This window comes from Natator depressus, chromosome 1 (assembly GCF_965152275.1).
Source record: "Natator depressus isolate rNatDep1 chromosome 1, rNatDep2.hap1, whole genome shotgun sequence".
Lineage (NCBI taxonomy): Eukaryota > Metazoa > Chordata > Testudines > Cheloniidae > Natator > Natator depressus.
The window spans coordinates 201,140,218-201,153,066 of record NC_134234.1 but is presented as its reverse complement, the minus strand read 5'-3'; the positions used below and the strand labels follow the sequence as shown (position 1 = coordinate 201,153,066).

Sequence of the window (12,849 nt, the reverse complement as noted above, 5' to 3'; positions counted from 1 at the left end):
AGACTCAAGTAGTCTTCAGAACAGTGAAGGATTTGGGTCAGTTAATAGGCATAAAAGCTACAGAACTCCAGTGAGGCTAAAGGAAGGCATGTTCTTTCTTGGAAGGATCAGCTCAGTGTACCAGTCTGTCTGGTTTTCAGGGAGATGGAGGGTGGGATGATAATGGGGGCACTGGGAGAGCCTCAAATCCTCCATAGCACAAGAGGAATAGTACAGATGAACGAATGCAGTTTCATGCACCAAGACTTCAGAGGGGTTGTTGGGAGGCCACTGGATCCTCAGTATTCAATTCTGCTCCAATAGAACATGGTGCAGATAAGAACCCAGAACTATAAAGAAAAAAATCGCCGTTAGATAATGAAGAAAGCAGATTTAACAACCAAAAAAAAACACACCACACCACACCACACCACACCCCAACAATCCCATTGTCAGATGACATTTCATCCTTTCAGTGGATCAAGTCAGGGGTTTCCATCACCTAATCCACCCCTGGTAGCCACAGAAGGTTGCTGTCTTCACACAGGAGCCAACTCTTCAATACAAGAGTTGAGCTGGAGCAGGGCAAGCCATCTGCAGCCAACAACTCTGCAGTTAAGCATTTTGTTCCACAGCCTATGTATTGATTTCAGTCTAGAGGTTGCTCTTGTACTTTTTGCCATGACTATTTATTTCTTAGGTGACTCTCTCTCATCATGAATAGCAAATACTCCAAGTCATGTATTTTTTCTGCTCTCATGACAAGCCAAAAGAGCTTTGAAGTGGCCACATGAACACTTCCAGCAAGAGTAATTGACACTTTTCTGTGAACAGGACTTGTGAGCTGCACAAATGCTGGCAAAGAGCAAATAAGAGGAGTGGTGAATACCCAAGTGAACATCTGTTTGCATTAACAGCAGCAACATTCATCACCTACCTGTAGGCTAAGGTTGGGGAGATCATACTTATTAGCACACTTAACTACTTTCACTTTGTGGGCCATGGGATCAGTCCACTGACAGAGGCTTTTGATTTGCAGAGTTAAGAGTTAGCTATACAGTACAGAGATTTTATTCTGAACATCAGCAGGGTGCACTTATGGGGATTAGGCACAGTTGCCATTAATTTCTCAGCATGTGGAGGTCAGATCAGAACTGGTGATCTTCAGAACACAGCTTTACTTAATGGAACAGAGCTAAAGCAGCTTAATCTGGAGACAGTCCTTCAAGACAGCCCACATCCTTTACCCTCCCCACCCCCAAGTGTGTTTCCAACTCAGAATGGCCCTACAGTTGGATGGGGAGCTGCTTGTTCTCCAGGGATCAGTCCTTCCACCAGTGCCAATCCCCATTTCCCCTCATGTTGAATAGAGGCGGGGGGCTGGGAGGGGGGGGGGGAAGAAGAGCAGATATTAAGTACTCACAGTCCAGCAGAGAATGGCAAAGCCAAACCAGGCAACACCCCAAGCATGTCTGTTCATTGGACCAGAGATAATGTCATAGCAACCCTGTGGGAACAGAGCCAATAAGCAGCAAATCAAGACCAGAGTGTGAGCTTTGAGCAACCATGTTACAAGCTCAGATCTCTCTTGGAGAGAGGTGCGGTTCTCATTCTCCAGGAACCACAAGCACACTGAATTAGCTAGTTTGCACGACATTAACAAGTCAGCTAGAACATGCTTTGGTTGCAATGCAAACATCATTGTCAGAATGTTCAACTTGGTCTTAGGAGATAGCTCACAGTTGGCATCCCAGCCTATGGCTCTGCCAACTCCCTGATAGAAGAGGAAGAAATAGATCCAGATTATGGCTTTATAGTCCCTCTAGAAACAGATCCTCTCAAATACTTCAGGCCAACTTACTGTATTAATTATGCCTTTCACTCCAAATCACCAGGAGAACATGAGCTTGCCAGTGGGAATATAGCTGAAGACGACAAACCTCTGCTAAATTGCTAGAAGCTACGGTCACCTGAACTTGCCCATAACCCCCATCTCCAAGCATGCATCTTACATGCAGTTAGTCTCTCCCGGTGAGCAGGCTGCTCCACTGACTGGATTCTGACATTCTGGCTGCCCACCCCACTCCCAAAAAATTGAGCAAGGTACAGTTTACCATGCACTGCACCACGGCAGGTTGCTAGCATTTGGGAAAGGCACCAAAGAACCAACAGTCTCTTAAGCCACGGACGTTGGCGACAGCTTCCCACATGGTGCCCAATCAACATGGCTTTGTCCCTTCCCACCTCTAGAATGGGGCCCTTTGGGTAGGTTAAGAGAGTTTAGTCACTACATATGGGATATCAGTCACCATTCAAATGACTGGTGCTCAGCCAACACTGGCTACTATGCCAACCCTTGTGGTCATGAAGCCAGCCACCCTTTGGGTACTCTTGTCCTGGGCTGGCATCTTGGACCAGTTCCACTGGGACAGCGCCCCTCTATTGTCTCCTGTATCTAAGGCCCTACCAAATTAATGGTCCATTTTGGTCAATTTGACAGTCAAATATTTTAAAAGTTGCAAATTTCATGATTTCAGCAATTTCAATCGGAAATTTCACAGAGTTATAATTGTGGGGGTCCTGACCCAACAAGGAGTTGTGGGGAAGGGGGGTCTCAAGGTTATCGTAGGGGGGGTGCGGTACTGCTACCCTTACTACTGCACCGCTACTGATGGCGGCGCTGCCTTCAGAGCTGGGCACCTGGAGAGTCGCAGATGTGGGCAGGGAGCCCAGCTCTGAAGGCAGAGCCACCGCCAGCAGCAGTGCAGAAGTAAGGATGGCATGGGATGGTATTGCTACCTTTACTTCTGCACTGCTGCTCTCCAGCTGCCCAGCTCTGAAGGCAGCGCAGAAGAAAGGGTGGCAATACCATGACCCCCTAAAATAACCTTGTGACCTCCCTGCAACTCCCTTTTGGGTCAGGGCCCCCAATTGGGGATACTCTGGTCTCCCCCGTGAAATCTGTATAGTATAGGGTAAAAGCACACAAAGACCAGATTTCATGGCTGTGAATTTGGTAAGGCCCTACCTATGTCCCAAACATCAGGAATGCTCCTGTACTACTCTGTCCTGGGCCAGTGATGTGGACAGGAAAACTACAGAAGTTTCTCCTCCTCAGAAAGCCTTTGGGAACTAGCAGATCTATCCTGTCCCCCTAGTATGTCATAGGCTTTCAATCCCCATTGTCCTTCAATTGGCATGCTGCCACCCCATCCCCATGAGATAATCCAGTGCTTAATTTTTGCCGGGGCTCAGCCCCGGCAACTCTGGGCGTGGCAGTTCATAGCCCCAACACCTCTCGGCTTGCTGCATCAGTTATGAATGTAAAAACAATTGCTTAAGCCCTGGCACCTCTTTTCATTACAAATTAAGTTTTGAGATAATCCCACTAGTCAACGAGAATGACAGTAAAAGTGGAGAGAGATTCTTGCCTTATTATTATAGTAGCCGGAGACACCCAGTTTGCAGCCATCCAAGTTGATTGGAATTCCTTGGACATCCATGACACAGCACTGGCGTGGCCAAGGGAACTCTGAGTCACTGTTCCTGCTCCTGAACACAGACATGTAGTTCTGCCAGTCAGAGGGGCCATTCACCCCACAGCACTGATTCTGGATTTGGGAGGGAGAGAGAGAAAGAATATTGAGATCCCCCTGCAACACAGGGATACAAGTATTATACAGGAGCTGATGTCCAGTCCTCAGGTTTCCCCCTCCCCCCCACCCCATTCTCCCTCCTTCCCCCAGAACAGTGACTAGCTTGCATCACGCCAGGCATAAACAGATTTATAGGAAAAAACAACATGTTGACAGATATTCCAGGGGCCTGAAGTGTCATTTGATGCACTAACAACATTGGGATGCTGGAGGTTAGACAGGGCCACATCTGAAGATTCCAGCCTTCTTTTATTACAGAAAGATTCTAGGGTGAGAGAAATTCCAGAGCTGTGTAATGTTTAGCTGCTATCTTTAGTTATATGAGCACTGGTCACCTGTAGCATGAGGCGGTCCCATGTCCTGGTGACACCTTCACTCATCCACTTATCATCATTGTTGGCTGGCTCTGGGTTCTGATACTTTTCCAACATTTGCTTCAGGAAGAGATTGGGTGTGAACTACAGGGCAAAGGAGATAAAGAGCACACATGATGTTATTAGATTCATAGATTCCAAGGCCAGATGGGACCCTTGTGATCTTCTAGTCTGACCTCCTGCAGAACACAGGCCATAGAACTTCCAAAAATAATTCCCAGAGCCAATCTTTCAGAAAAACATTGACTAGCTTCAGCTTCCCACCGTTGGATCGTGTTATACCTTTCTCTGCTAGATTGAAGAGCCCATTAAATATTTGTTCTCCATATAGATACTTCTAGAATGTAATCAAGTCATCCTTTAACCTTTTCTTTGTTAAGCTAAATAGACTGAGCTCCTTGAATCTATCACTATAAAACCACTATTCAGTGGTTCAGCAGTATCCATTACCCAGGTTTCACTTTGCCCTAGCTTCATTGTATGCTTAGAGCTTTGGCATTCTGTGGACATGTTCAAACACCCTGCCTCCATCCTACTCTTGAGAGAACATGCATGGGAAACCACCACTCACAAAATCTCGATGAGTTGCTGCTGTGATGCAAGAAGCCACTTCAAATCCATATGTGACCAACATCAGAATGATATACTGCAAAAGAATCAGAGCAGAAGGTACAGTTAGCTCTCCAACCTGGGTCTAGTCTCAACATGCTGCATTTCAAAGTGTGGTGTTACAAGATCAGGTTCAAGGCGTTTTGGAGCAGGGTTCCTTCCCCATCTGACGCGGTGAGCACTAACCTACACCCATACCCTACCTGAACAACCCTGAGGCTCAAAATTAAGTTCCTCCACCTTGAGAGTCCCATTCATCCAAGTTCTACCCTGTCATTAACAGATACATTCCATAATCTGGATTTAAGGGAAGCCCTGTCATTAGTTCGTGATTGTCTTATCCCCTGGACCATAAGGGTTCATATTCTCATTTTATTTGTATTCTGCCTAATGGCACGCCGACTGTCAATAGTGGTGTCTTCTTCTTAGAAAGCAGCTACATTCTTTGCCACACTGATATCTTAAGAGTGCAAATTTGAGGTTCATTTCAGGGTGTAGAAACTTCATTATGTTATCAGTCTTAATTTGTTTCACAGAATTTCTGGATTGCTCTTTATGCTGTAGGCACAGACCAGACTTCTCTACGCTGCCTCTTTATTAGAGCTTCTGAAGAAGTAGATAAGAAGCTGCATAATGATCTGTTGACTAAGCATCTGAACACCATTTTAGCATTGGCCATGGCTTGTCCAACAACTCCAAGACACCTCCCAACCGTATAGAGATGATGGAAGGCAAAGTTCCCTCACAGCAGTGATTCAGTCTTACTTTGATGAAGTTCAGTAGCCTAGGTAGAGGTATCAATATTTTATGCCCCCAGCAGCAAAGAAATGAGGACCCAAGCTTGTGTGGTCAATAGGAATTTACGCTGTATGACCATGGCAAATATGTTGTTCAGGATTCTGCTGGAGACTTGGAAACCAATCAAGGCATTTGTACCACACCTGTAGCCACATGCTGCCTGTATTAAGGTATCCCCAGGAATGGTGTGTGACTATATGGTCTAAAACCCCAGACAACTTTAATACAGCTACACTCCTTGCACTGCAGCGTTTGCCTCCTCTGGACCTGGGGACTGGCACTACAACCCACCACAAGACTACCGTTTTGATTCCTCTGCCCCCAGCTTCTCTCTCAAACCAACCCAGATAATGGGGGAAGGGAAGCCTGTTGTGATATGAACCCTCTACTGGGCTCAGTTCAGTTAATAAGGAGCCATTTCCCTCCTTTTCCCTATTGGCAGATTACTCCCCCCCCCCCCCCAATAAAACAAAGCTGAGGTAGCAAGTGCCAACTTGTTCTGAAGGGGACAAAGTTCAGTCCTCCTGGTCAGTTGGGATCATGGGTTAGAGTTGTGGCTCAGTTACCATGGAAATAGTCTCCCACACTCATGTCCCTCTTCCTGGTACAGACTCCATTTGTTCCTGGACAATGCGGCTGTCCTAGGTGTCAAAGAGGAAGTGGGTGGCCCTTTAGGCACATTTGGCCCTAATGCTATTTAAGGCCTGGAAAATTACAACTCAAATCTTGAAGTTAGCAGTGCTCAACAGCTGGTGAGCACAAGGAGCAGAAGACTGGGATAACATGATCTTAGTCTGTTAACGACCTGTGGACTAATATCACTCCACTTACCACCAGCAGCATTGTGCGGTGTGACTTAATGACTCCAATGATGCCCAGGACAGACAGATTAAAGAGAGCAAAGCCAACGAAGATGCCAATCCAGGCTGCACCATAGATGTCATCATTATTAGTGGCTTCCAGCAGAGGGTACAGAGTCTGCTGATCCGACACGAAGAAGATGCACTCTGCCGTCAGTGCAATGCCACACATCTGAGAACCAGAAGTCAGACTCCCATCAGGTCAGCCCAAAGCAGTACCACAGCTACGTCCAAGGAGAGCTTCTATTAATCACATTCCTCTTCCTGCCCCACACACAAGGCACAAGCTTCCCAGCAAGACCACTCCCTCCCCACAGGCCCACAATCCATTGCGTTCTGTCCTCTCATGAGAATTGTAAACATAAAACCCACTGAGCATGGGCCCTCTCTCTTCCCCAGACCAGCACAGCTCATATCAACTGGGCTGGTCTTAAAACAAGATTTGGAGCATTCCTTTAAGAATGGCATTAACATAACCCTTCCCGTCATTGTGGGAAGGAGCTGGGCTGGAAAGAGGAGTTCAGGAACCAGGGCTCTTCCCTCCAGAGCCCCCGGCACAAAAGCTTGTTCTTCTAGATGTGCTTCTGCTGCCCCTACTTCCTACCAGTCCATGTACCCTCACCCTCCATCCCTTACTGAATTTGTTTGCTTGCATGACTCAGCCTGGACCTTGTCCTCTCACCTAACATTGCATTTATTTTATTTAGACTGAAGTGGTAACATGAAGAATGACCCCATTGCTGGGCTAAGCCTTTTATTACAGTGCATCTGATGAGGAGTGACGAGCCCCTGAAGAAACCATCTCTCCACCCTTGCCCCTCACAGCCCCAGATCACTTACCCCAATAATCACATTGCCGAGAATTAGTAGGCCTTGGAAAAAGCGCACTCCATTATTGCCTTTTGCCATCTTCAGCTCCTCATGCAACCTGAAAGGCGGAGAAAAGTGTTCAGGACATACAAGTCTCAGAGGTTTATTCTAGAAATGGACGTTATCCTTGAGGAAAGCCCCCACCCCCCCACCCCCCCCCCCACACACACACTTCTTCACAGGCTTCCAGCTTTAGAAGGGAAGGGTCAGTGCTGGTAGGAGTTTTCCTGTTGGATGGCTGGGGGAGCCCAGGCTACTAAGTGGCAGGGAGATCAGCAATATTTGTATGGCTGCTGGAGATGGTTTGAGCCTTGCCTACACTAGGATTTTTACCCACCAGCTGGCAGCACTACAGTGCGAACCTGTAGTATAAGCACTATTACGCTGATGCAGCTCCATCATGGCTACAGTCCCTGTGTACACCATGAAAGACAAGGCAAAGGGGAGTTAAATAGTTGGATAGACCCTACACACTTCTTCGCTGAAGAGGTCTGCTCCACCCCAGACAGCTATTCACCCTGTAACCTCTTCCCCCCCATTGCACTATGTGAGCCACAGTTTTGTGGTGGCCATTTCCGTTTTGTCGTAAACACCAAGTGTGCTCATTTTCCTATAGAGTTTCAGGTCCAGGTCAGAGATATCTGGTCCATTTGCATGCCAGCAAATCACAGCAGTCTAGTCTAGCGCTTTGGTCTATAGCTAGTATATACTTCTTTCTTCCCAACTCATACCTACTGTGAGATCATGGGCTCCTTCTCCAACTGTGTACTCAGGCTATGGCTTCTGTCTCTGAAGCAGTGCTGCTTCCTTTGGTTTCCACAGCAGACAACCTGAGGCAAATCTTACCCAGTGTCTTTCTAGTGAGAGACACACCCAGGTTGGGAACTGAAGCTACCCTAAAGCTCTCCTTACAGAGAGGGCATGAGGGAGGAAGTTGAGCCGCTCACAGCTGGAACATGGGATATTAGCGGAGTAGCATTCCAGCTACATTGTCGAAAATGCTCCCCCCTACTTTCTAGTCCCAGGCACTCCACAAGGAGTTCACTCTCCTCCAGTGAGCGGCATGGATACACCCTCCACAGGGTCAAGAACCCTGGAAAAAAAGACAAATCCAGATTCTTGATTTGATGGGAAGGTGATGAAAACCCCTCCTCCAAGAGGGACTGAGTGGAAAAAAAAGCAGCTGTGATTGTGGGGAGCTGCACAAAACCTGAGCTGTCAACAGAAGCCTAAATTAGGCCTCATCTGTACCAGCTTCTGTACCAAGGGGACAGTGGAACGATTACGAGCTGATAAGGTAACAAGTCCGCTTCTGGAATGTCTACACTAGCAATTTCCTATTCAGGTTTCCGTACTGTTGCAAACCCCAGAGGGAAATTTTAGTAACGTTAGTATAGACAAAGCCATATGGTCAACTATTAGAGGGATGCAGCATTACCCTGCACAGGAAAAGGTGAGCTGAGAAGAAATGTGCACCTGATGATCTCTTCCTCTTTACTAAGCCCTGGTCTCCCTTCCCACAGACTTCCTTAGGTCCTCTGAACTGCAGTGGGACAACCAACACCAGAGAACTTCCTGTCGCTTGGACAAAGCATGGAGACACCAGTAGAAAGAAGAGTTACCTAAGCTTCCATTACTTCCCTCTCCAACAGCTTTTCTAAGGCTATTCTTACGCAAGTGGCGAAAGACACAACCCCAGAATTCCAGGCAGCTGCAGCAGTGGTGGAGTTGCTAGCTCAGAGAGCCCTCGGGCATTTTTACCACTTCTCTAGGGACGCTTCACTTGTAGTCCTACCGTAATGTAATTGGTTCGTGTAGACACCCAAGCACAGTGCTGTAGACCTGCCAACCTCAAATTGGACATAGTTCCTGCAGTTTGGTTTAGCCACTGTCTGGTGTATGCACTCGCACATAAGAAAGATGAGGAGTTGTTGGGGAGCCTCAAGCTCTGAGGACAGTAGTTTTAGAAGAGCCTCACACAGCCCCTTAGCCAGCCGCCTGTCAGGAGACAGCATGGAAGGGAAGGAAATCATCCCTGCTAGAACCTGAACAGAGCTCTGCACACTTCATAGGAAAGAGCAGGTTCTAAGCTCAAAGGAGGCTTTTTCTGGACTAGATTGTTGTGGGTCAGGGCTGCTCTGGGGCATAGGTTGGACACTAGGAGCTAGGCCCAGATAGGGGCTTAAGTGTTGCAATTCTCAATGTTGCAGCACTGAAAGTTTAGGTCTCCTGCCACCAAGTGGTGTCCCTAAGTCCTGGAGCAGGTACCCAGGCTCCCTGTACAATGGATAGGGATTCCTTAGGAGCCTCTCTCTATTGTAAGGATCCACAAAAGCAGCAGGGCTGAGCAGGGCACCACCTAAGCTAGCCAATGGGAAATGCTGAGGAGAGGGGTGTGGCCTAAACCTCACCCTTCTCAGGGAGTAAGGCACCCAGCCTGGGCAGGAAGCAACTTTCTCTGCTAGGGATCCTCAGATGTGGGGTCAGGTGCCAAAGATGCTTTTTGGAAGAAACTGGGCAGGGGTGGAGGGACGTTTGTGGCAGCTGCCCCCTTATAAGCTTTAGCCCAGTGGTTAGAGCACTCACCCAGGGTGTGGGGAAGACAGGTTCAAGTCCCCCCTCTGCCTGAAGAGGTGTTCAAATTGGGGTCTCCCACCTCTCAGGTGAGTGCTCTAACCACTAAGCTGTGGGATATTCTGATGTCCGGGCTCCCTCAGCCTCTCCTGTTGAAGCTGTTCCACTGGGTGTGAAATAAGTATTAGGCCGGAGAGGGAGTGCCCTAACCACTTGCCCTGAAAGGTGGGAAACCCTCGTTCAATTCCCTGCTCCACCTTAGGCAGAGCAGGGAATTAAACTTGGGTCTCCCATATTGCCGGTGAGTGCTCTAACCACTGGGCTAACAGTTATAAGAGAAGCTACTTCCTCTCCACCAGCCATGGTGAGTTTAAGGGTGCTCTGAGCACAGCCACTGGGTCAGGTCTGCAGGGGAATGCCTAGTTTGAGGATCTTGGTGTCTGAGATAGGCACCTAGACTGAGGTGGCTGGATGCACACTCTCTAGCAGAAACATAGGCAACTTGGAGACTTTAAAGCTGAAATTCAGGCTCTTGGGTTCCTAAAGGCTCAATGGGGTTAGGCAGCAGCTGAGCAAGGGGGTTGAGGATTTCAGTGGTGTCTAAATGTGGGTGTAAAGTGCTTAAGTCCTCATGTGGAACTAGCCCCAGGTTATTGCAGACCAGCCAGTTATTTGAGGAATCTTACTTAGGATGTGTCCTCCCAGCCACACCCTCATTCTCCCCCCCTCCCCGTGAGCTAAATTCCTTCTGCAAACTTTGGATATGCTGCATGTTCTCAGAGCCTCCTCTGTGGGCCAGATCCTGCCTACCCCAAGCCTGCTACTGCTGTGTGCACACATGCCCAAGAGAGAAGGTCCAGGACTTCTACAGAAAGTAAGGGTCAGCTTTCAAAATACCTGCTTTTGGGAGGAGGGGTTGGCCAGGTGGATATAGTCATCTAATACATCACCACCCATGTGCCAGTTGCCTAGTGACAGATTCCTAGTAACATGGTAGAGCCACCAGCTCTTTCCTTGTAATTTCATGTTCTCTAGTAGAGTAAAGGCTGCATAGAATGAAATAAATGCAGAGACAAAGAAGGGAGAGAACCTTTACAAGAAGGTCTTATGATAACAGTAACATGGGGCAGCATTATGCAGTGCATAGAGCACCAGTAGGAGTCAGAAAGCCCTGAGTTCTATGCCCAAGTCCACCACCATCTCCTCGTGTGACACCAAGAAACTTACTTCCTCAGTTTCCCCATGTTAAAGATGGGAAATAGTACTCCCCTACCTTTGAAGAACGCCTAGTGGAGACTGAAAACCATGCCAGGTGCCATGACAATGGCTGGATCTACTGGGCAACCAAAGAACCTCTCCTCCCAAACAGATGAGCTATGAATGTCCTGGGACTTCATACGTCTCAGATCAGCCCATTCTAAACACCTCAGAGCAGGGATGTGTTACAAATGAGAGCAACTAGCACAGCACTTGCTACATTAATGCATCTGCAGAGGCAGGAGAAGAAATCCTACGTTAGCCTTGGTTGAATTGCACATGTGTAAGTGTAGGGAACACCTCAAATCTACATGATCTGGAACAGTAGGAGGGCCTTCTCCTCCCATACCTGACAAAGAGATGGGTGCCAGCAACTCCTGTCTGTTGTCTTTAGTCCAGGGTGTCCAGAGGAGGGGTTAAGTCTTTCATATAAAGAAAGTTTTCGTATTGGTTTCCAACCCAATGCAACTGACCTTCAGTCCAATTGAAAGCAGGAGAAAGATAAGGTTTCAGATAGGACCAAGTGCTTCATATATTAGGTCTATATGAAACAGAAGGAAAGCCAGGGGTTGGGTTTCCTCCCTCTCAGGGGAAATCTAGACCCTCAGCTTGAATGGAATCATTGTTGTCAGTTAAGTCAAATGATAAACTCTTGCTAGATTTCAGAGTAACCACATCAAGAGTATTATAGTTTAGGTATAACTGTTCAGTAGATACCACTTGCAACCCCTTTACTATCCCCTCCTTCCCTTGCACCTTATGTTTTTTCTCAGCTGTCCCACCAGCCACCTCCAAAATCTGGGCATGACCCAGTTCCTCTCTCTCACTAGAGCATGTGGGACTAGTTAAGTTAGTCAGATTTCAAGAGTTGCAGCATCACTGCTCTTCAGCAAACTACGGGCAGGTCTGCGCCCCATAAGCTGACCTAGGCATGGGCTTGGCCTATTCTCCCTCCCCTTACACACAATAGGCTGTGATAGACCCATAAGGCCAGTGGGGGAAGTGGAAAGGATGCACTGAGAACTAAGCCCATTAGTGTTTTGGGTGTCCAAACCAAGCCAGATTTTCAGAGGAACCAAGCAGCCACATCTCTCATCCAGCAGCAGCTCCAGCAAGTCCAGCTCAAGACAGTTTTTAGGCCTTCATTATACTTAAAACCTGCGTTGGAAGTTGACAACCTGATCTGTTCCCCATAAACTTGGCAGTGACATGGATATGGGCACCTGTGCTCAGCACTCTGGGCAACTCTAGCTGAACACCAATACTGACTACTACAGAAGAAACTGGGCATAGAGCCTTGCCTTCAGCACGAGAGAAAAGTCTTTCATTCTGCAGGTACTGCCACTTAAGTGGGTGTGTCACATCTTCTCTTCTTGCCCCACCCCCAACTTGGCCATCACATTAGTGCTCCCCTCAGAAGAGCCACTAGGCTAATGCACTACCAATTCTCTCCTCAGACACACCCCCTCCCAGTTTCCTGGAGCTGTTCATGCATCACATTCTTCAGGAGTGTAGTAAGAGGCTAGAGACAAGGGACTCAGTCGTTTTATTGACGCAGTCTCATGCCGGGTTTAACCATCATTTAATCCAAGGTGTCCATTCCAAAAGCGTCAGCAGTGACATTCATTTGAATGACATTCAGAGTCATTCATGCACAACCAAACAAACCAAGCCTTTGCAGCAGCAGAAAGGCTCTGTTCACCCACTCAGCACAAACCTGCCTTTAACCGGATTCATTTGAGAGGTGCAAGGACCACACACAAAGCCCAGATTACAGAGTATTTCCCTTCCAGCCTTAGAAAAATGTTTTTACTCACGTGAGGATAATGAGAGACTTCAGCCAAATACCGAGGTGTGTCTCTTAAAGCCATA

General features: G+C 47.7%; 1 protein-coding gene across 1 annotated transcript; it reads right to left on the bottom strand.

The window, feature by feature from the left end:
- Positions 1-278: 278 nt before the first annotated feature.
- UPK1B (uroplakin 1B) lies at positions 279-9,948 on the bottom strand. The gene is made up of 8 exons (XM_074947461.1): positions 9,931-9,948; positions 7,117-7,194; positions 6,248-6,448; positions 4,581-4,655; positions 3,971-4,093; positions 3,411-3,590; positions 1,403-1,486; positions 279-329 (listed from the first exon to the last, which is right to left on the bottom strand). The coding sequence occupies exons 2-8, from the start codon at positions 7,183-7,185 to the stop codon at positions 279-281; spliced, it is 783 nt and encodes a 260-aa protein (XP_074803562.1). The 5' UTR covers positions 7,186-7,194; positions 9,931-9,948.
- Between the last annotated feature and the right edge of the window lie 2,901 nt (positions 9,949-12,849).

What these genes read in the sequence shown, in the direction of transcription:
- UPK1B (XM_074947461.1), bottom strand. Translation starts at nt 7,185, where the DNA reads ATGGCAAAAGGCAATAATGGAGTGCGCTTTTTCCAAGGCCTACTAATT. An exon ending in GGGACCGCCTCATGCTACAG is followed by an intron (nt 3,591 to 3,970) that starts GTGACCAGTGCT and finishes TCCCAAATCCAG; the next exon opens with AATCAGTGCTGTGGGGTGAA. An exon ending in TTGCCATTCTCTGCTGGACT is followed by an intron (nt 330 to 1,402) that starts GTGAGTACTTAA and finishes TTTTCTTTATAG; the next exon opens with TTCTGGGTTCTTATCTGCAC.